The following is a 22757-nucleotide window of genomic DNA, read 5'->3' on the forward strand; positions in this document are numbered from 1 at the left end:
TGTGAGTTTTAAAAAGCAGGACACAAATTATACATGAAGCACAAAATATATATGTGAGTGTGTAGTATATTTGCTTATTTATATTCTGTAAACCCTTGGAATTCTGGGGTTCGCAATGTACTCTGACCATTTCCAAATAACTTTGAAGTTCTTCGACATGTGATAATTTGGCACTTTGCTAAGACCTGAGTTTGAGTGGTGAGAGGCTAGTATCGCCCAGGCACACGACTCTTGAGACACTGATTTTTTACTTATTCCAGGAAAGGCATTACTCTGAGCTGATGAAAGCTTTGTCATTATGAAGAATGACTCTATCCCTGGCTGGTGCGGCTCAGTGGGTTGAGCGCCAGCCTGCAACCCAAAAGGTCATCTGTTCGATTCCTGTGCAGGGCACATGCCTGCATTGTGGGCCAGGTCCCTGGATGGGGGCATGGGAGAGGCAGCCGATTGTTGTTTCTCTCCCTCTCTTTTTCCCTCCTTTTCCCTCTCTCTCAAAATGAAAATACTTTTTAAAAGTCTTTAAAAAAGTTACCTTGAAAAAAAAAGTGTCTCCAAATAAAAGTTAATTGTTGGTGATTAAAATAAAGAGGTCTTACAAAAGATGTTATTCTTAGCCAGAAAAAAAAAGGTGTTGGATAAGTTAAATAAAAACAATATTCTAGAGGGGTCCGTTCAATTTTGAGGATTCTTTAAGGCTTTTTTTAGCATGGGTTCCCTAATTTCAAAGATATAGTGAATATGCATAGAAAAAAGGCTAGAAGGAAATATGCTAAACAGATGATCTCTGAAGGATAGGAAGGAAGGATAGGATTATATTTAAGATGAATAGTTTTTAAGCAGAAAAAAAGCAGTAAATGGTAATTAAGGTAAATTGAACTGTGGATTTTTGTTGACAATGAACTTATTTTAAACTTAAATCTGTATAACTGAACAGGAAAAATTGTGGTTTGACCTGGCCCTTCTTTTCAGTGTTAACAGAAGCCATGCAGTGACATCCGCTAAGACTTTTTGATAGCCATGTCGGAGCCCCACAGGGTCCAGTTCACCTCTCTCCCAGGTTCTCTGAATCCTGTGTTTTTGAAGAAGTCCCGGAAAGAGGAGGTTGGGGGAGCAGAGCAGCATCAGGACCCTGAGCCGGCTGCAGCAGCTGTGCGGATTACACTCACCCTCTTCGAGCCAGATCATAAACGTTGCCCAGAATTCTTCTACCCAGAGCTTGTGAAGAACATACGAGGGAAAGTGAAAGGCCTTCAACCCGGAGACAAGGTACCCCTCCAGAGGCCCCAGACTCACTCTGCAGATCTAATGCTCAGGGTAGCATGTGCAAATGGGACTTTCAGAAGGTGAAAGCAAGACCAGGGAGGTTGTGGCTGTCCCAGGATCATGGCACCTATCCCAAAGCAAGCACTGGTTTGCTGGTTTTGTTCCTGGGCATGAAGGGATAGAATTCTTTCTACAATCTCCTGATAAATCATTCTCCTGATTTATGCTAGAGAAAATGTAAGGCACATCCAAAGCTAATTTGAATTATAGCTAATTAATGTAAATAAAAATTTTTTTTCATGCAAATTCTATAAATATCACATGTAGGTAAATGTGACCATCCTTGGCTGTGCCGGTGCTGGATTTCATGCTGGACATATTTCTTGTCCAAGGGATTCTCTGCCTCATGCGGTGGCAGATGAGAAAAGACACATCCTATTCTCAGACTATTATTCCTTGTCAACACATTAATATACTGGATAGTTATTTTACCTGGAGGGCTAGAAACCTATTTTTCTAAGTTTTTTTCTTGTTTTACTTACTTTGGGTGTTAGTGGGTTGTAGCCTCTGGGGCTTTTGAGAATCAGTTTGATTCTCAAGTGTTTTTAAATGGTCTATTTATTTTTTGGCAGATTTGTTTCTACTTTTTAGTATGGAACTTCTCAAAGCACAGAGTACGGAGAATAGTATAATAAGCCCTATGTGCCTGTTACCCAGTTTCAAATGTTACCAAAGTTTTGACAATTCATTAAAATTATAAAAAATTTATAAACTTTTTATTTGAACTATGCACTAAAAAAAAGTGCAGATGTGATAAATGGCTGGTTTATTGGATTTCCACAAAGTTAACATACCCATGAAACCTGCACCTAGATCACAAAATGCAGCATTTTCCAGGACACCAGAAACCCTCTTTCTGCCTTCCCAAAATACTACCCTGCCCTCAAGGGTAACGACTGCCCTGATTTCCAGCAACTTAGGTCAGTTTGGCCAGTTTTGCATTTTATGTAGATGGAATCATACAGTATGAGCAGGAGCTAGGCAGATAGCATTTGTAAGCACCTACTGTATGCCTCTGCCCTATGTGAGGTAGGTTGGTTAGTTGGATCCCACAGCCTGCAGCATTGTTTCAAGAGTGGCTTTAGGCAGTTTGGGATTAGATTAGTGCCTGGTTTACATGGTATCCGAGATGGTGTTGGTGAAGTTTCCACCACAGTGCCTCAGTGGTCAGTGCTCCTTCAGTCTAATTCATGGTCGTACTGTTGGGGTGAGTACCTTTGGTTAGAAGGATTATTCAGTTTTCTTTGCTCAGGTAAAAATGTTTCCTTAATTAAGTTCTGATTTGCTGAATGGAAGCCAATTGAGTTTGTGCCAAGGGTCAGTTTATTGTATGAGGGCTAGTGGGCAAATGAAAAATAGTAATTTCAAATTCATTGACAATCCTTTTTCTGAAGTAGGAATAGTATCCTCTTCTTTGAGAGGAAGAGGAAGTAGCATGGATTAATTAAGCTACTTTTTTATGGGCTCAAACCCAGATCAATAGGTGACCTGAAATTAGAACTCCTGTCCTTCGGTTTCATCTTTTTGGGGGTTCTAGATGTTCTTCTCCATTGGAGAAAAATGCATGGAACATACACAGAGAATACTGGATTCAGTTTTAGGGGATTTAGCTCTTGCCTTCAGATTGAAAACTCCTGAATCATTGAGTCTATTCTGCAGTGCTCAGAGCACAGTATGATCTGACATTCATTTAGCATATATTTCTTATCACGGGGAAGACACTGTTGTGCTAGATTCTGAGGACTATATAAGGTGGAAAAGCTGCTGTCCCAGCCTCAGAGGAACTTGCAGTCTTATAGATGTTTTAGGAGCATTATACCAACACAGGTAACAGGAGTCACAGTATGGTACTTGTTTAAATCTTCTATAAATACAGGCCCTGGAGGGCTTGGACAAAGGAGAGCTTACATCCTAGATGTTGTGTTTGGACAGAGCTGGATCTTCATATGTTCAGGAAATAACAATTATTGGATAACTGTTGTTTGCAAGGCATTTAGGAGTACACAGTGAATCCAACACTTAATCCAGATGGGTGGAATTTCTTAAAATTATTTGAACCCCTTAAATAATATGTGATCATTGTAGAAAAATTAGAAGACACCAGTAAGCACATGTTTTAAAGACCACTGTTTGTGGGACATTCACTGTATGTATGTTCTGTAATATTTCATTCCTCATATATAACCTAAATTATTTAACATTCTTTATGGGTGAGTGGGATTTAAGTAGGCAGAGATAAACACTAAAGATCTAATCTTTAGTGTTTTTGGCCTACTCTGAAGTCTTAAGATGTTTAGTATGGGTGTTTTTTATTATTAAAATTAAGATTCCTTGCCAAAGAAGCTAAAGTTTTAACTGTGGAAAACTGATGAGAAAAATGCAAGGGTAAGTTTATGGAGTTTTTGGAAAACTGCATGAAAATATTTGTAGTATTCAGATTGGGAGGAAAGAGATTACTGATCCTTCAAGATAGGTGTCCAAGGAATGGGACTGCCATGAACCTGGGTTTGATTTTCCATAGAACTAAGAGAAAAGCAAATTCATACCACTTTTCTGACCGATAAGGCAGAATAACTCTTAAGAATTTGTGCTACATTCATTGGGTTTGTAACCTTTTTGAGCCACAAACTGGTTTGGAAGTGAACCCCTTCTTAGAATTATGCTTTTAAGTACATAAAATAATTTTTAGGGTGACAAAAGAAGCCAGCTGTATTGAAACACATGTCTATGCAGGTCAAGCATTCCTGACTGGGACCTTTGCTGCCTTTGGAGCTCTACAGGGCTTTTTGGTGGGCAGTTGTAGGCATTTAATTAAGTTTTATTGAGCTACATGAATGGAAAATTTTCTTAAACAACTGAAGTAAGCATTGATGGGAAGGTAGCATGTTTTCTACCTTGTCTTTTCTGAAAAACAGCTATTTTATTACACAGTTTATAGGTGTTAAGTAGTCAGTGGATATACCATGAGTACATAGTGGGGGATTTTTGTAACTCTTGTTTTGTGGAATGGTCTTTTTACAGAAGAAAGATCTCTCGGATCCTTTTAATGATGAAGAAAAGGAAAAGCATAAAGTGGAGGCCCTTGCCCGGAAATTTGAAGAAAAATATGTAAGATTTCTCTTTGGGTGACAAAATAACCTCACGGGATGGGAAAGTTTTCTAAATGTTTCCACGTTTTTTAGGGGACTATCATCTAATCAACAATGATATGGAAATAAGTGTAGAACTTGGAGAGAACAGAATGTAGTTATTAAAGAAATGATGAAGGTGCAGAAAATGCATGCAGCGGGACTAATGTGTGCAGCAGAATGGATGGATGCTGTGGAAGGAATAAACAAGAAGGACCTTTTACTCCTAGAATTTGTTATTAGAATAAATGTTTTGATAAAAGACATATGAAGTCATTTAGTTCATTCTTCTGTCTTAGGCCATTTTATGCAGATATAAATCTGTCCTATTTTAGATGTTTTTCTAAAAGATTTCATTAATTTTTAGAGGTAGGGGAAAGAAAGGAGAAGGAGAGAAACATTGATGAGTTGCCTCTTGCACATGCCCCAGCTGTGGATTGGGCCTGCAACCCAGACATATGCCCAGACTAGGAATCTAACCAGTGATTTTTTGCTTTGCAGATGACAATCAGTCTAGTGAACCACACTGGTCAGGACCTGTCCTATTTAAAAGGTCTTTAGGGAAGGAGGTTTTAGGGAGGGTGTGAGTGTGAATATGTTCCAGTGCTTTGTAATCTTTGGTCACTAGCTGATGAAATCAAAGGCAACAATTAATTCTGTGTATTTAAAAGCATGTGACCTTAGACTTAAAAATTTGTTAGGAGGGTAGATTTCATGTTATATGTTCTCAGCACAATTACAAAGAAAAAAAGCATTTGATCTGTTTAAAATTTTAGGGTGGAAAGAAACGTAGAAAAGACCGAATACAGGACTTAATTGATATGGGGTATGGTTATGATGAATCTGATTCCTTCATCGATAACTCTGAGGCGGTAAGTACTTAATGACAATGCCGCACAGGAACTACCACACCCGTGCTCCTATTAGTGATGGCCCAGCAGCTGGGGGATGGCACAGAGTGGACCTGCCCTTACCATGAGGAAGGACCTCTACTGATAGAGAGGAAGTGGCACTCTTGGTGTTGGCCTTGGTTTCCTTACTGGAAAGGATACCAGATATGTCCAAAACACCTTCTAGCGCAGACATTCATGACTGCCCAGAGCATGTGTAGGCATGCGGTCTGAAATGTGACAGAGAAACATCTGCTCTGCATCTTTGGACTACAGTACCAGCACTTGGAGCTGACTTTGTTTTCCCCTTTCAGTATGATGAGCTTGTTCCTGCTTCTTTGACTACAAAGTATGGAGGATTTTATATTAACTCTGGAACCCTGCAGTTTAGACAAGCATCAGAATCTGAGGATGACTTTATTAAAGAAAAGAAGAAAAAATCTCCAAAGGTTAGAATGTTGCTTGCTTTTGGATTTCAAAAGTGCTTTTTTTATAAACCATGTGAGATCAGTGGGTGACTTGCCAGAATAGTGCTGTTTAAGGGTAGCTTAGGAGATGGGTGGAAAGGCATGAGCTGTGCTGAGGTTGACAGTTACCTCTCACACCTGTGCCGTGCAAAGTGCAGTGAGTCCCAGCAGGCTTGGCAGGGATTTCTTTTTTTTGAGGTTGTTTCAGGGTGGGGATGAGGGTAGTGAAGGGTGTGATGTGAGGGGAGTTTGCACTAGTATTGCTGTGTCTTTTCTGTGGACATGTGGAGTTCTTTAGTTCCCAGGGCTCTCACCCCAATGAAAACAAGTTAGCCTTAAGATAAGTTTATTTTGAAATCTATCTATTATTACCTGTGTATTTAAAATGAGAGACAGTGCCCACATACAGCTCATTTTACTAGAATGGTTTCTGGCTGCACAATGGCCGCTGTTGTCTCAGTCTTGGGTGCTTCCAGGAGACAGTCAGTGGCAATGCTGTGTTGACCTACCACAGGTCTGTGGTCCAGGATTGATCTGAAAGCTTTTGTTCATGAAGGAACTAGGACAGCTCTCAGGATGTGCCCTGGGTGGAGCAAGGCTAGTGCTGTGTCCTGCACTTGCTCCCTGAGTGAGGAGGGAGCTGGGTAACTGTGCCTTGTCTTTAATTCTCAGAAGCGGAAGTTGAAGGAAGGTGGTGAGAAGATAAAGAAGAAGAAAAAAGACGACACTTATGACAAGGAGAAGAAATCGAAAAAGTCCAAGTTTTCCAAAGCTGGGTGAGAGGCAGCAGCTTCTTTCTGGGGTAAAATCTGCACTGTTAGGACAGAATACCCAGGAGCTGACTCGCCCTCCTTCTCAGCTTCAAAGGAGACAGCAGGGCCTGGTCTTCTGTTCTCCCTCACGCCTCCCACAGTGCCATTGTAGGCATAGTCAGTGCTCGCACATCTCTGTTATCAGACATGCGGCGCTCTCTGTCCCACCGTCAGTGTTGGTGGCGGTTTCTGTCACTGTATGATTACTGCTGTTTCTTGTTCTCTTGGCCACTCCTCCTCTGCCCCAGTTCTTCTGTCTCCGCTGTTTCCCTTTGTCTTCTCTGGTCCTGCTTTCTTTTGCCTTCCTAGTCTCACCCAGCTGCCCTTCAACTTGCTGCTTTCTGCTGTTCCTGCTTTCCCCGTTTAAATACTTTTCTTGCTCGGCCCATTTTTGCCACCTTTTATTTCAGTCTGGCAGTGTTGTTTTTTTTAATTTAATTTTAATTGTTTTTCAAGTACAGTTTTCTGTCTTTTACGCCAACCCAAGCCACCCCTCCCAGTCCTCCCCCCTCCCTCCCATTCCCTGCTGCCCCCCCTCCCCCGTTTTTGTCCATGTGTCCTTTATACTTGTCCTACAAACCCTTCCCCTTTTCCCCTGAAATTTCCTCCCCTCTCCCCCTGGTCACTGTCAGCCTTTTCTCAGTTTCAGTGTTTTTGGTTATATTTTGCTTGTTTGTTTGCTTTCTTGGTTAGGTTCCTGTTAAAGGTGAGATCATATGGTATTTGTCTTTCACTGCCTGGCTTATTTCGCTTAGCATAATGTGTTCCAGTTCCATCCATGCTTTTGAAAAGGGTAGGAACTCCTTCAGCCTGGCAGTGGTTTTTAAAAACCCATCGGATATGTAGCAAGCACTTTGTGTCACAGTTTTGCTAACCTGTATTAAATCTCAAGCTTTGGTCCCAGCAAGAAGGAGATCCATGTGCCAAGAGGAGGGAGGAAGAATGACAGGGTGGACTTGTGACTGAGGTTTCTGGAGACCATTGCACTGGGAGCAAGGGTGAAGTCCTTCTGTGAATTTCCCTTCTGAGGTGTACTACAACCTTAGTAACCAATTTCCCCCTTACTTGCAGCTTCACAGCCCTCAATGCCAGTAAGGAAAAGAAAAAAAAGAAATATTCTGGGGCTTTGAGCGTTAAAGAGATGCTAAAGAAATTTCAGAAGGAGAAAGAGGCTCAGAGAAAGAGGGACGAAGAGCATAAACCTGTAGCAGTTTCATCAGCTGAAGCTCAGGGCCTACGGGAATTGGAGGGTACCTCTGACCCCTTGCTGTCTCTCTTTGGCTCCACTTCTGACAATGACTTGCTCCAGGTGGCTACTGCCATGGACTCGCTGACTGATTTGGACTTGGAGCATCTGCTCAGTGAGTCTCCAGAAGGAAGCCCCTTTCATGACATGGATGATGAAAGCGATTCCCTTGGGGTAGGACTGGACCAGGAATTCAGGCAGCCCTCTTCCCTCCCAGAAGGCCTGCCTGCGCCCCTGGAGAAGCGCATTAAGGAGCTGGCTCAGGTATGGTGACACAGAGTGGCCATGGCCAGGCTTTCCTGGAAGTGGAAGCGGTTTGGGCAGATTGACACTGGTTCCACATCACGTGAAGCTTGCTGCCCAAAGCAATCCTTAGTGAGTTGGCAGTTTCAGTGTAAGCTCTTCCAGGCTCTCTTCTCATCCCAAGTGAGGAAACAGTGTAAGCTCTGCTTGTCAAATGTCATTTTTAGGCCTTTTGTGGTTCCTTCACTCTTAGAAAATTTACTTCCAGGGAGATTTTCTGTTTTCTGCCTGTAGGTTCCCTTCCCACAAAGTATCTTTTCCTTTTATATGATAGACTGGCACTAATATTGGCAGCAGGCAGCTAAGGCGAAGATCCATCTTTTTAATAATCTGTTGAAGATTTTGGAAATTCACAAAAGGTTGTAGACATGTTGCATATAGAGTATAATGCTTAGTTGCCACTGGGTTTTAGCTGCTCCCTAGACTTGCATGTCATCAGTGATAGGTATTGTTTACAGGAATGCCTAAATGATGATAGATAAAAAGGAGCAGAATCTTAAATGCTGTCCATACCCTATTAAAAACAGTGACAACTGTCAGAATCAAGGAGCTATTGCTGTTTTCCTCTGACAACAGGGAATTGATACTTAGAATACTAAGTATCAATACTAAGTATCGATACTTAGAATACTAAATGGTGCCAATTTAATAACATATTTCTACCTAAGAACTAAGCACGGTGTGTTAGTCTGGATGACATTTGCCCTTTAGTTAAAATAACCTTTCACCTGGGACATAATGGTTTGTCACGCAGCTCTGGTGGCATTCCTACTTTATAGTTGTAAGTTCTTTTTCTTTTTAAAATTTTATATAGCTGTAAATTTTAAACCAGTGATTCTCATAATGTTCCAGAATCGCTGTATGCATATCCATGTGTAAAGGGCAAGGTAAATGTTAACCACTGCTACAAATGATTTTCTCACTTCCAAAAACATTTGAATACAACATATGATGTAAATCAAACAACTTATTCAGATCTCTAGTTCATTCTTATTAGCTCGTGTAAGATGTTGGACAAAATCATTCTATCTGAATGTAATGATTTAAATGAATTGTACCACATCAGAAATTCAGAGTATATCTTAATAGAATGTTAAGTTGCAAGTAGTTGAATCTGAACTTGGCATGTTTGAGCATGCTATTGTGTATTTGTTCTCAGAATTTATGTTAAAGAACCATTACGCCTTGTTCTTTTCAGTCCTCTGGTTTGTAAATTGTTTTATAGCATCTGGAAGTCTTGTCAAGTAACCTGAGTAAGGTATATGTGGCAGTAACTAGTCAATTTTAGAGAAAAGTCAAAGCAATTCTTGGATATGTCCCTACTCCCACCATAGGTTGTGCTGTAGTCTGATAACTTACACTATTTCCCTTTCTTGGGAAAGATGGACACATTTAGTGGAAATGAAGTGGCGTAACATGAAAGAGCACTGGGCGGTGATTCAAGAAAGCCTTCAGGAGTGCCCTGGGTGGACACTGTGAGCAAAATGTCCTTCCTCAGTGTCTGCCAAGGCTTGGTTATCTCTTGGGCACGATGGAGACAGGGTTCAAGATTCCATAGATAAGGTAGGCTGGGTCCTGGTGCGGTGATGGTGACCAGGAGAGATTGGTCTACTGGCTTGAGAATATAATGATGAAATGTGAAATTAATACTTTAGTCATCCTCTGATTCTTCTATAATAGCATTAAGAAACTTTGGGAAACGAGATGGAACGTGGGGATTACCCATCATCCTGACAGTCTGAAAACTTTAATTTACATATTTTTCTAGCGTCTCTATATGTCTTTATGCAGTTGTAATTATAGTTGTGAATGATTGTTTCCTGCTTTCTTCACTTAATAAATATTATAAACTCTCATCACTTTTAATGGTTTCATGAGAAAGAAGGCTTATTTTCAAAAGTTACTTAATGCCACTCCTAGGGATCCCCAGGTGCTTTGTTCTCACCAGGGCCTTGCACTTGGGGCACTTGGAGCCTCCTGCATTTGGGCATGAGTGCTCTAGACTCAGACCCTCCTGAGAATCTGGTGGGAGAGATATTCTTCCCAGGAAAAAAATGGCTGTGCACACAAAAATTGCATATAATTTCAAAAGCCATACATGGGTATTTGGATCCTTAATAAGGAGCCCAGTCCTAGATATTGAACTGGATATTGCAATTTTAAAGTTTAAATTAAACTTCATGTCTATAACTATAACATTAGCAGTGTTATATATTTCTCAATTTTCACTCACTTTATTTTTTTTCTCTTCTTTATTTTTATAATAATTTGTTTAGATTTTAAATCTTGGCCCTACATGATATATGTACCAGTTATTGTTATCCATGAAACTACCCCCAAACTTAGTGGCTTCAAAAAGCAATTCATTTCTCCTGACTCTTTGAGTAGGCTGGGTGGTTCCTCTTATCCTGCCTGGGTGCTGTTTTGTGCCCGCATTCAGCTGGCAAGATGGCTGTGAGCTGGGACAGTGTGGCCTCTCTCTCCTTTCGTCTTTCATCCTCGTCTTTTTCAGTACATGGCAGTCTCAGGGCAACATTTCAGGCAATAGTGGAAGTCGTAAGGCCCTTAAGATCTAGCCTGAGAAATTGTACGTACCATATCACTTTTGCCACACTGTATTGGTAAAGTAAATCACAAGTGCACAGCAGATTGGGGGGTTGGGGAACTAGAGACCGCCTCTCCCTGCTGGAATGTGTGTTCTGGGAGGGGAGGAATCTGTTACCCTGTTTTCAGTCTACCATGGAACATAAGCAGATTCTAATCTGATGTGATCCCTTAGAGAAAATTTTTTTCTTTGGGAGGCAAGAATTAGATTTATGTTCGAGCTAGATGTGATACTTAAAACTTTAAAAAATTTATCTGAAAACTTAAGTATGTTAAAGAAGTCCTCCAAAAGGGTGAACTTGGTGAATACCCAGGCAGTGTTTACTCTTTTCTTCTCATACTGGCCCAGTTTTTACTTCTTACTCCTTGGTGCCGTACATTTTAATGGGTCCCAGGGACTCCAGTGATTCGATTCAATGGTCTTAACCATTCTTCTCTTAATATGTGTTGATTTTGTATTTTGTTTTGATTGTTGAGAAGCTCAGGTGTGTCTGCCCCTTAGATTACTCTCTCTAGTTTGGCAGATACATGGCCTGGTCCATACAGATGACCCAGGTCTGTTTTGGTCCTTTCCAGTCAAGCATAAAATGCTAACAATACTAAGAATAGAAAAGAAACAGACCCCACGTCACCTACCCTGCTGCTCTGCCTACTCACTGTTTACTGTCCTACTGAGTTAGAACCCCCACATTGCAAATCCAGGGAGACATGGATCCAAGGAGAATACGGTTGGAAAAAACTAACTTGTGTGATCTTCCTTAAAAAAGAAAATTGTGCCAGGTTTAATTCTGTTTAGCAAAAACAGGTAGAGTATGTAAGGTTCTGAACTAGGTGCTGGGAGGTTATGAGTAGCTTTTCTTACAAGAAATAAAATAGCTCATTAAAAGGCTGTTGGAACTGTCATGCTGTAGATCAGCATGATCTGGCTTATATAACTTTACTTCCTAGTTAATCTTGGATTGATCTGTTTATTGAATTCCTTGGACAAGGGTGTCCATTTTTAAGGTTGAGGGACCTAATGTATTTCTGGAAGACTCTCAGATGCATATCCAATTGCTCTTTTAATTAGATTCATTTAAAAATGCAGCACTTGACTTAATTATCTTTGATGTAAAACCATACCCTCACAGGTACTGTCTATACAATCCAAAAGGCAGCAGGGAAAAAATCCTTTTAAAAATTATATAGCCAAAAGTTTCTGAAATATTGGAGAAATGGCTGATATCTAAAAATAAATTTTGATTGGAAACTTGACAAACAGTGGTGCATTTAAAATACATGCTGAAGTAATTACATTGAATTACTATGAAGGTGCTTCTGGATCTCAAAACTAATAGTGTATAAGCTTAAGCAAAAGAATGGCTCGGTTTTATTTTCTCTCAAAGCAAAATCATACTTCCAGTACATTAGAAGTATCAAGTTAGAATTCCAAGTCTTTCTGAAAGTATAAGAAATTGACAGATGACTAGGTTAAAAGTCACCCCATTTTTCATCCATCCATTTGACTCCGTTTCATTTCAGGCTTCTGTGCTATCCTCTAGCCAAGGGATATTGCAGAAGCTGCAAGTTGTGTTTGGTTGTTTGGTACTAAGCATTTCTTCCTCTAGTTTGCATTCTTTCACTGATATCTGTTCATTTGTTCATTCATCCATCCACTCAGCTGGTATTTACTAAGCATCTAATATGTGATAGGCAGCTTTGGGAAGTACATTGATGAATAAGATTCTGTTCTTATCCATGAGTTTGTTATATAAATGGACTAGTAGACATGTAAACAGCTGACTGTTGGACAAAACAGAATGAAATAAGCCCTGTGATGTTGTGATGGCCAAGTAGATGGCAGATAGCCAGCTGTAAGGAGGTGTAAGAAGCTCTCTGTAGAGGAATACTGCACTCGGGCTGCAGGCACTTGGCCAGCCTCAAGGGAGAGATGGCGTGTTAGAAAACCAGGACAGAGCGGAGGATTGGTGAGTTGTTGGATGGTGGGGCCACCCTAGTATGTGGTAGGAGTATGGCTGGGGCCAGATCCTAGAGAATCCTCAATGCCACATGAAGGAGTTTGGATTTGATTCTAGACTTGGAAAGAGGTGTTGAAGAATTCTAAAGAATAGAGTGGAAGGATTTAAGAAAAATAGAATGCTGTTATTAGAAGTAGGGAATGTAAGAGGAAGAGGAGAAACTAGTGGGTTTGGTTTTGGCAAGTTTGCATACCAGAGGGCCTTCCATTTTTAGAAACAATTGGAAGTTACTTAGAAGTAATTGGAAATTCTGATTTAGAGCTTAGAAAAAAAAGGGTTATGGGCTTAGAGGTTTAGATTTGCGAGACCTACATGCATTTTTGTTGTTTTGGAGCTGTGAGGGAGAAGGCATTATTGGAAGAAGTGGGTTCTAGATAGAACCATGGGCGTCTATCTGTAATCAAAGAGCTAGTGGAGGAGACAGATGCAGTAGTCAAAGGTAGGAAGAAGACCATTTGAGGAAGGCGTATGGGGTGAAATGAAAGGGGAGGATGGTTATTAGTGTCTGCTGTTTCAGAGGGCTGGATCAGGATTGATCATGCTATTTATTTATTTTTAAAGATTTTTTATTTATTTTTAGAGAGATGGGAATGGAGGGAGAAAGAGAAAGAAACATGGATGTGAGAGAGAAACACTGATCAGCTGCCCTGTACATGCCCTGACCAGGACTGAACCCACAACCCGGGCACGTGCCCTGACCAGGAATCAAACCTGCAACCTTTTGCTTTGCAGAGTGATGCTCAACCAACTGAGCCACACCAGTCAGGGCAGGATTAATCATTTCATTTTAGATAGTGACATTATCCAGTTTGCCATTATTATTTTACTGTATACCAGGCAGTTTTACTGGTAGTTTACTGAAGTTTTACTTGCCTTTGAAAGCCTTCAGCACCAACTCCTGGGTTTAGATCAGTGATTCTCCATCCTCTCTTTCCCTTAGAGTCACCAGAGTTACTTTTAAAGAGTACTGATGCTTGGGCCTTTCTCAAAGAATAGAGACTCATGGGTCTCCTTCCCTGAGTTTCTGATGTGATTGGTCCAGAGTGGGGAAAGCTAACAGGTGATTCCAGTGTGCAGCCAAGAATGAGAACCACTGGTTCAGACTTTAACAGAGTTTGCATTCCTCACTTGTGCTTTCAGAGTCGTGGCTACTTGCTGTGGTTGCTTCAGGGATCATCATGCCCGCCATCCAGATGTTGACTGTGTTCTTATAGGAAACAAAACACTGTATAGTAACCTGCTATATCTCTTTTAATAGGTAGTAAGGTATGTTAGTAATTCCAGTTATGAATTTTCAAAGAATTACAATATCCTTAAATGCTAAAGTAGCACATTATTATTATTTTGGAAGATAAAGGCCTTCAAATATTGTAGGTTTCTTAAAAGTTCTTGATTGTTTTTGTACTGTAGATGCATGGAAATTCCACCTTGTAGTTTAGATGATAGAATGCTAGGCGCAAGTTAGCTAGCTGGACAAGTCAAATGCAAAGTGATTGCTCTGACTCTATGATTTTCTTTCATGTGACTGTTTTTTTTCAAGTCCTGGACAGAACAGACAGTCCATGGATACTTCAGCAGCATTTGAAAAGAGCTGGATACACCATTTCTAGAGCATATAACGATCACAGGTGTAATGATCTGAGCTTAGGGCTGAGGAGGGAAGGGCAGGGTGAGGGTTTGATCGATGGGTGTTCTCTCGGGACTGGCTGCCCTTGTGCCCATGGGTGAGTGTGAGGACCCTGTGGGGAAAGTGCACTAATGGATGTTACTGTCTGCTGTGAACCAGGCTGCCAGAGCTGCTGAAGGAGAGAGCAGACAGAAGTTCTTCACCCAGGATATTAATGGAATCCTCTTAGAGTGAGTATCTTTTGTTTTTTTACTGTTACCATGCTTGGGATGATCAGGCCAGGGGGAATGGGAGTGTGACTGAACTACATGAAGGTGACTGCCCATGAGATTTTTAAAATGTATTTTGTTTTATTCTTTTTAAAGGGGGGACAAGCAAGCCAAACATGTCTCTAGGAAATGGTAGAACTTACTAATCTTAGCAGGCATTATTAGAAGACTGTCTAACATAGTCATAGCCTATTGGGAGTGGATTTTGGGGTAAATATGAGATGAGACAAGAGAGAAGGTGTTGCTTGCCTGTCTGTGATAAAAGTGAGAGATGATTTGGTATAGCCAGGGGACTGCTCTGCTGGATGCTCCTCAGCGTACCTGGTCATTCTCTTGTTGCTCTCACTTCCGCTCCCAGGGTCATTGTATATTATCCTACTGTAAGACTTCTCCCAAATGGCCGAAACCCTGAGACGGCACACTGTGTGAATTGGATTAATAAGCAGAAACCCCCCCCCGACACCCCCCAGTCCTCCCCCCCCACCGACATATAAATCCAAACCAGATTCTTTGTATAGGGCTCTCCAGCTTTCCAGCTTCTCTCCTGGTTGTATTTTGTATTATGTAGCAGAGAAAACTTATTGCTCAACAGCTAGAGATTTTTCACATGTAAGAACAGTTGTCAAAACTTGGGAATATTCTAGCAAAGGACCTTGCCTGTCCAGTATGGGGATTGGCCACTTGAAACAGGAAGCTTGGGCTATAGAGAGCACCTGTGAATCAGCACAGATGAGGATTTTAGGTCTACAGTGCCTGCTAGAGTGTGCCAGATGTGGAGGGCTCGAGGGATCGAAGACTATTTGAAATAGTATTCTGCTTATCTAGGTGGGGACACTGGAGGGATAAGGATTTCCCTGACTATCCTAATCAGGGATAGAAAAGGAAGGAAGGGTTGCTGGAAAGTGTTGACCCTAAGTAACTCACTCACTTTCCAGCTTGAAAGCTTTTGTATCTTCTTAATTTATGAAATTTAGTACTTCAGGATTTGTTCTCCTGGGCTCTGATAACCAACCTTTGACTTGGTTTTATCTTTGACCTGAGAGCCTTAACCCACTTTACCTAGCCAAGTTCATTAGGTTTGGGAATTTTTGTTTGGTGACTGTTGGAGATCTGTTGCACTGGCCACTCGGTTACACTGTGTGACTGACAAGATAAGGTTTGACCTTCTCCTGGCTCCTAGCCTTCCTGTCTGTGGTAGGTGACCTAATGACCAGAGAAGCTGCCATGAGCTGCGGCCCATTGATAACTGTTCTGTTCTTCAGCATAGAGGTGCAAACTCGGGAGCTGAGTAGCCAGGTCCGTTCTGGGGTGTATGCCTATCTTGCTTCATTCCTGCCCTGCAGCAAGGACACCCTCGTCAAACGTGCTCGAAAACTTCACCTCTATGAACAGGTGGGTGACTCTGGAGTGGAGCTGTTGGCTTTGGGGCCCAGAGGAGAGGGTGATTGAGTCTTCACACATGCTGTATGTGCTGCTGCACTGCCTCTGTGCAATTATTCCTGTATTGTGTCCTCCCTACAGGAGGTAAAAGAAGATATACCTCACTACTAGAGCTATAAGAAGAGATGTATAAAACAGACTCATGATGTGTCTTGCTCTCTGCAGGGGGGGCGTCTGAAGGAGCCTCTCCAGAAGCTTAAGGAAGCCATTGGCAGAGCAATGCCAGAGCAGATGGCCAAGTACCAGGATGAATGCCAGGCACACACGCAAGCCAAGGTTGCTAAGTAAGTGTGTCCCATTGCTCTGGTCAGCATTCTCACCTCCTTGTCTTAGAAGTCCCTGGGGTAGGGGGCAAGGGGGAGGCAGTGGACACAAGAGAAAGCAGTTCTTCTGTGGTGACCTAAGGGTCCTGTTTAATTCTGTTCACCCTGGTAGGATGCTGGAAGAGGAGAAAGACAAGGAGCAGAGAGAACGAGAACGGATTTGTTCTGATGAGGACGAAGATGAAGAAAAGGGGGGCAGGAGGATAATGGGACCCCGGAAGAAATTTCAGTGGAATGATGAAATCAGGTGTGCCCAAACTGGGTCCGGGTTTGTGGGGCCAGTGTCTGAGCATGTTCCCGTATTTCTAATGAAGGTTAGAATCATTTACTTTAATCAGGGCTGGTGAAAGCACATGATTAAAACCTTGAAGAAGCATTTGGGATAGTTTGAAGTTTCTGACTTCTGACTACTCCTCAGGGAGCTGCTCTGCCACGTGGTGAAGATAAAACTGGAGAGCTATGATCTGGAGAGGAACAACAAGGCCCATTCCTGGGAGGACTATGTGAAGGTGTTTCTGGATGCTGAGGTCAGACCTCTCTGGCCCAAAGGCTGGATGCAGGCCAGGTGAGGGCGCACGAAGAGCCATTATATTCAGTGTGATGATAAGGTGGGACATTCTTGCAGTAAAGAAATATTTGAGAGCTTCTTTTGTGCTGGGCCAACAGGGTTTCTTCCTTTACAGAATCACTATCTGGTTGACTCAACTCTAAATTCACATGAGGAATTGGGGAGCATATAAGTCTTCTTGGTCTTCCCCAGAAGAAGGAAGTTATCTGCCGGGTTTTGTCTTTGTCCCATTTCAATTCAGAGTTGGCTGCATGCTCTTCCTATCTCAGTCTGCCCTTTTTGTGTTGAGATAAGGCTCCTACTAGAAGCTGAGAGATGGAAACATCTTCATGTAATGAACAGAAGTCACATTTGCAAGTAGCAGGGCTGACTGCTTATTGGAGTTAATTGCTAGACTTTTCTCATAGGCTGCTTTGTATTATGTAGCTTCCCATGAATGGGCTACATTTGCAATACACAGACAAAGTTAGCTAGAGCTAATGTTCTTTTTCTTTTTAAGATTTTATTTATTTATTTTAGAGAGAGGGGAGGAAGAGAGAAAGAGAGGGAGAGGAACATTGTTTAGTTGCCTTAGTATGCTCCCATCTGGTGACCTACCTCGCAACCCAGGCATGTTCCCTGACTGGGAATTGAACCAGTGACTCTTCAGTTCTCAGGCTGGTACTGAATCCACTGAGCCATACTGGCCAGGGCTAGTGTTCTTCTTTAAAAAAAATCTTTATTGTGGTAAAATATACTTATCGGTAAAATTTACAGTCTTAACCATTTAAGTGTACAGTTGAGTGGTATTATACATTCACATTGTTGTGAGCCATCACCACCATCTATTTTCATCTTTTTGTCTTGTAAAACTGAAAATCTGTACCCATTAACTGATAAATTCTTGTTTCTCTTTCCCTGTAGATGCTTGCTCCACCATTCTACTTTCTGTCTCTATAACTTTGACTACTCTCAGTACCTCATATAATTAGAGTCATACAGTATTTGTCTTTTTGTGACTGGCTTACTTTGCTTAGCATAGTGTTATCAAGGTTCATACATGTTGTAGCATGTTACAGAATTTCCTTTTTAAGGGTGAATAACATTCCATTGTATATACGTATTGCATTTTGCTTATCCACTCACTTGTTGATGCAGACTTATATTGCTTCCATATTGTAGCTATTGTGAATGATGCTGCCAATGAACATGGATGTACAAATATCTCAAGCCCCTGCTTTCAGTTGTTTTGGGTTTATATATATCCAGAAGGGGAATTGCTAGATCATATGTTAATTCTATGTTTAATTAAATTCTTTTTGAGGAATTTTCCACAGTAGCTGTTATTTTCTATTTCCACCAACAGTTTACAGGGTTCTCCAGTTTCTCCACATCTTTGCCAATATTTGCTTACGGGTTTTTTTTGTTGTTTTTTAAAAAATTATTTTTATTTTAATGTTTATTTTAGAGGAAGAGAGAAAGAAACACTGATTTGTTGTTCCACTTGTTTTATGCATTTATTGGTTGTTCTTGCATATGTCTTGACTAAGGATCAAATCTGCACCTTGGTTTATGGGGATAACACTCTAACCAACAGAGCTACCTGGCCAGGGAAGGGTTGATCACAAAAATTGTGATTTTTTGACGATAGTCATCCTAATGGGTATGAGGTAATATCTCATTGTAGTTTTGAGTTGTATTTCCCTAATGATGATTAGGGATGTTTAGCATCTTATGAAGTACTTCTTTGCAGAAATGTTTGTTCAAGTCCTTTGCCCATTTTTAAATTGGTTTGCTTTTTTTTTTTTTTTTTTTGAGATTTTACTTACTTCTAGGGAAAGGGCGAGGGAGGGAGAAACACAGAGAGAGGGAAGCATCAGTGTGTGGTTGCCTCTTGTGCTCCCCCAACTGGGGCCCTGGCTCGCAACCCAGGCATGCGCCCTGATTGGGATTCAAACTAACGAGCCTTTGGTTTGCAGGCTGGCACTCAATCCACTGAGCCACACCAGCCAGGGTTGATTTTTTAATCGTATATTTTATTATTTATGCTATTATAGTTGTCTGAAATTTTCCCTCTTTGTCCCCCTCCATCCAGACCCCCACTTCCTAGGCCACAGGTGGCAAACACAAGGCCCGAGGGCTGAATCCGCCTCTCTACTTTATTTCATCTGGCCTGGCACCTTGTTTCTACCTGGCGGCAGCACTGAGCTCCTTGCCCCTTGTTAAGGAATAGTTACATTTATACAGTCCTAAAATTATATTCAGCCCTTTGAAGGCAACCTAGATGGAGGCTGATGTGGCCCTTGGTGAAAATGAGTTTGACACCCCTGCCCTAGGCAATCCCCACACCATTGTCCATGTCTGTGGGTTCTCCATATGTGTTCTTTGGCTACTCTATTCCCTATGCTGTACTTTACATTCCCATGACTTTTGTGTAACTACCAATTTGTACTTCTTAATCATTTCACCTGTCTCAACCATCCTCCCCAACCCTCCTCCCATCTTGCAACCATTAAAACATTCTCTGTGTATGATTTTCTTTCTCTTCTGCTTGTCAGTTTATTTTGGTTTTTTAGATTCAATTACTGATACATTATTTATTGGCATTTTATTATTCATATTTTTTATCTTTTTCTTAAAGAAGACCCTTTAACATTCCCTATAATACCAGTTTGGTGATGATGAATTCCTTTAGCTTTTTCTTATCTGGGAAGCTCTTTATCCTTTGACTACTCTTGGTTGGAGGTCCTTGCTTTTTATCACTTTGAATATTTCTCGCCAATGCTTTCTAGCCTGCAAAGCTTCTTTTGAGAAATCAGCTGACAGTCTTATGGGGGCTTCCTTGTAGGTAACTAACTTCTTTTCCCTTGCTGCTTTTAAGATTCTGTTTTTGTGTTTCACCTTTGGCATTTTAATTATGATGTGTCTTGTAGTGGGTCTCTTTGGGTCCATCTTGTCTGGAACTCTGTGCTTCCTGGACTTGTATGTCTATTTCCTTCATCAAGTTAGGGAAGTTTCATTATTTTTTCAAATAGGTTTCCAAATTCTTGCTCTCTTCTCCTCCTGGCACCCCTATGGTGCAAATGTCCGTATGCTTGAAGTTGTCCCAGAAGTCCTTACACTGTCCTCATTTTTTTGGATTTTTAAAAAATTTTGCTGTTCTGATTGGTTGTTTTTTTGCTTCCTTATGTTCCAAATCCCTCATTTGATTCTTGACTTCATCCAGACTAATGTTGATTCCCTGTAAATTGTTTTTTATTTCAATTAGTGTATCCTTTGTTCTGACTGGATCTTTTTTATGCTGTTGATTCTAAGTTCCTTGAGCATCTCTATAACCAGTGTTTTGAACTCTGCATCTGATAGATTGTTTTTCTCCATTTTGTTTTTGTTCTTTTTCTGGTGTTTTATTCTGTTGTTTCATTTGGACTCTTTGTCTTTGTTTCCTCATTTTGGCAGCGTCCTTATATTTGTTTTTATGTGTTAGAACTACACTACACCTTCCAGGCTTGATGGAGTGGGCTTAATGTAGTAGGTGCCCTGAAGGGTCCAGTGGCACAGCCTCCCCTTTATCCAAGCTGGGTACTCAAGATGTGCCCACTGTGTGAACTCCACCTCTTGCAGTTGAGCCTTGATTGCTGTTGGGTTGGCACATCCAAGGTCAGCCATTGCCTTTGTTCTTTCCAGGGTCACACAGCATTAGCTGCATTAGCAGATGATTGCTACTTGTGCTGGGCTCGGAGGTGACCAGGAGAGGCCAAGCCATGAGCCAAGGCCAGCTGCTGCTAGAGCCCAGCTTAGGGCAACTTAGTGAGAGATACAGGGCTCACTGAAACCAGGTACTGCTTGTTTGAGAGAATTTAGGAAGATTTGAAGCATGGGCCAAGATAAGCCATTCATATGGAAGAGCCACTGAAATCAACCTGGGTAGGCCTGAAAGTTGGATGAGGTCAGGCCTAAGGGAATCACTGGGGGAGGGGGGAAATAGTGGGAGCCAGATTGATGGAGTCTCAGATATGGCACTTGCATGCTCTGTGTGGGGAGGTCTCAGAAAAAGAATAACATTCTGGGAGAAGGCTTCTGTCTGGGAGAAAGCTCCTCCAGCTCTCGTCCTGATTCCTGACAATTCAGTTCCTCCTCATGTGTCCCTAATGCCTTTCAATTTGCTTTTCCTGTGCTGGAGTTCAGAGGGAGTGTGAGTCAGACTTAGACTTACTCAGAGGGAGTCTGCAAGTGGGCCCTTTAAGAGGAACTGCTTGGGATTCTAACAGTTTCTTTCTTCTGCAACCTTAATTCCTGCTGATTTTTACAGCCAGAAGTTATGGGGACTTATCTTTCTGGCATTGAAACCCTGGGCTGGGGAGCCTAGTGTGGAGCCAGGACCCCTTGCTCCTGAGATATCCCTTCCAATTTTTATCTGCCACACATGGGTGTGGGACTTTCTGCATCTCTACCTTTCCTACCAGTATCAGTGTGGTTTCATGTTTAATTCTGTAGTTGTAGGACTTCCATTCAGCTCAATTTCTGATGGTTCTGAATGATGATTGGTCTATAGTTTAGCTGTAATTCTGATGTGGTTGTGCAAGGAGTGAGGCATGTTTATCTCTGCTGCCATATTGACTAGAAGTCCGGTTTGCTTTTTTTGTTGTTGAATTTTAGTTCTGTATATATTCTGGCTGTTAATTCCTTGTCAGATAAAAAATTTACAAATATCTTCCTTCATTCTGTGGATTGCCTTCTTACTTTATGGATAATGTCTTTTTTAATTTTTTAATTACTTATTTATGTATTTATTTTAAAGATTTTTTTTATTTATCTTTAGAGGGGAAGGGAAGGAGAGAAGGAGAGGAATATCAATGTATGGTTACCTCTCATGAGTCCCCCGCTGGGAACTGCCCTGCAACCCAGGCATATGCCCGGACTGGGAATCGAACCGCAATCGTGTGGTTTGCAGGCCCGCGCTCAAACCACTGAGCTACACCAGCCAGGGCTTATTTTATTTTTTTAAATATATTTTATTGATTATGCCATTACAGTTGTCCCATTTCCCCCCTTTACTCCTCTCCACCCTACACACCCCTCCCCCACCATTCCCCCCCTTTTGTTCATGTCCATGTGTCACAAGTTCTTTAGATTCTGTATTTCCCATAGTATTCCTGCCCTTCCCCCATCTATATTCTACCTACCGTATATGCTACTTAGTATCTGTACCTTCTCCTCCCTTCTCCTCCTCCCACTCTCCTGTTGCTAACCCTCCATGTGATCTCCATTTCTATGGTTTCGCTCCTGATCTAGCTGTTCGCTTAGTTTGCTTTTGTTTTAGGTGTGGTTGTTAATAACTGAGTTTGCTGTCCTTTCACTGTTCATATTTTTTATCTTCTTTTTCTTAGATAAGTCTGTTTAATATTTCATGTAAGGGCTTGGTGATGATGAACTCCTTGAACTTGACTTTATCTGAGAAGCACTTTATCTGCCCTTCCATTCTAAGTAAAAAATTTGCTGGATAGAGCAATCTTGGCTGTAGGTCTTTGGATTTCATGACTTGGAATACTTCTTTCTTTCCAGCCCCTTCTTGCCTATAAGGTCTCTTTTGAGAAATCCGCTGACAGTCTGATGGGCACTCCTTTGTAGGTGACTGTCCCCTTATCTCTTGCTGCTTCTAGGATTCTCTCCTTCATTTTAATCTTGGCTAATGTAATTATGATGTGCCTTGGTGTGTTCCTTCTTGGGTCCAACTTCTTTGGGATTCTCTGAGCATCCTGG

General features: G+C 41.4%; 1 protein-coding gene across 7 annotated transcripts in view; it reads left to right on the forward strand.

The window, feature by feature from the left end:
* The window catches only part of UBN1 (ubinuclein 1), a 58099-nt gene that overhangs the window by 4325 nt on the left and 31017 nt on the right, over positions 1 to 22757 (forward strand). For 4 of the 7 annotated variants that reach the window (XM_037029915.1, XM_037029913.1, XM_037029918.1 and 1 more), the window contains 11 exons: positions 970 to 1266; positions 4345 to 4431; positions 5228 to 5323; positions 5656 to 5790; positions 6481 to 6584; positions 7692 to 8130; positions 14578 to 14648; positions 15950 to 16079; positions 16293 to 16411; positions 16563 to 16697; positions 16869 to 17015. In XM_037029915.1, the coding sequence (XP_036885810.1) occupies positions 1018 to 1266; positions 4345 to 4431; positions 5228 to 5323; positions 5656 to 5790; positions 6481 to 6584; positions 7692 to 8130; positions 14578 to 14648; positions 15950 to 16079; positions 16293 to 16411; positions 16563 to 16697; positions 16869 to 17015 (1712 nt within the window). In that variant the 5' untranslated portion in view covers positions 970 to 1017. The remainder of the gene's footprint in view (positions 1 to 969; positions 1267 to 4344; positions 4432 to 5227; positions 5324 to 5655; positions 5791 to 6480; positions 6585 to 7691; positions 8131 to 14577; positions 14649 to 15949; positions 16080 to 16292; positions 16412 to 16562; positions 16698 to 16868; positions 17016 to 22757) is intronic. The other 3 variants (XM_037029916.1, XM_037029912.1, XM_037029917.1) reach the window with 2 other exon arrangements.

This window comes from Sturnira hondurensis, unplaced genomic scaffold (genome assembly GCF_014824575.4).
Source record: "Sturnira hondurensis isolate 20B ecotype Veracruz unplaced genomic scaffold, ASM1482457v3 Scaffold0020579, whole genome shotgun sequence".
In the NCBI taxonomy this organism is placed as follows: domain Eukaryota; kingdom Metazoa; phylum Chordata; class Mammalia; order Chiroptera; family Phyllostomidae; genus Sturnira; species Sturnira hondurensis.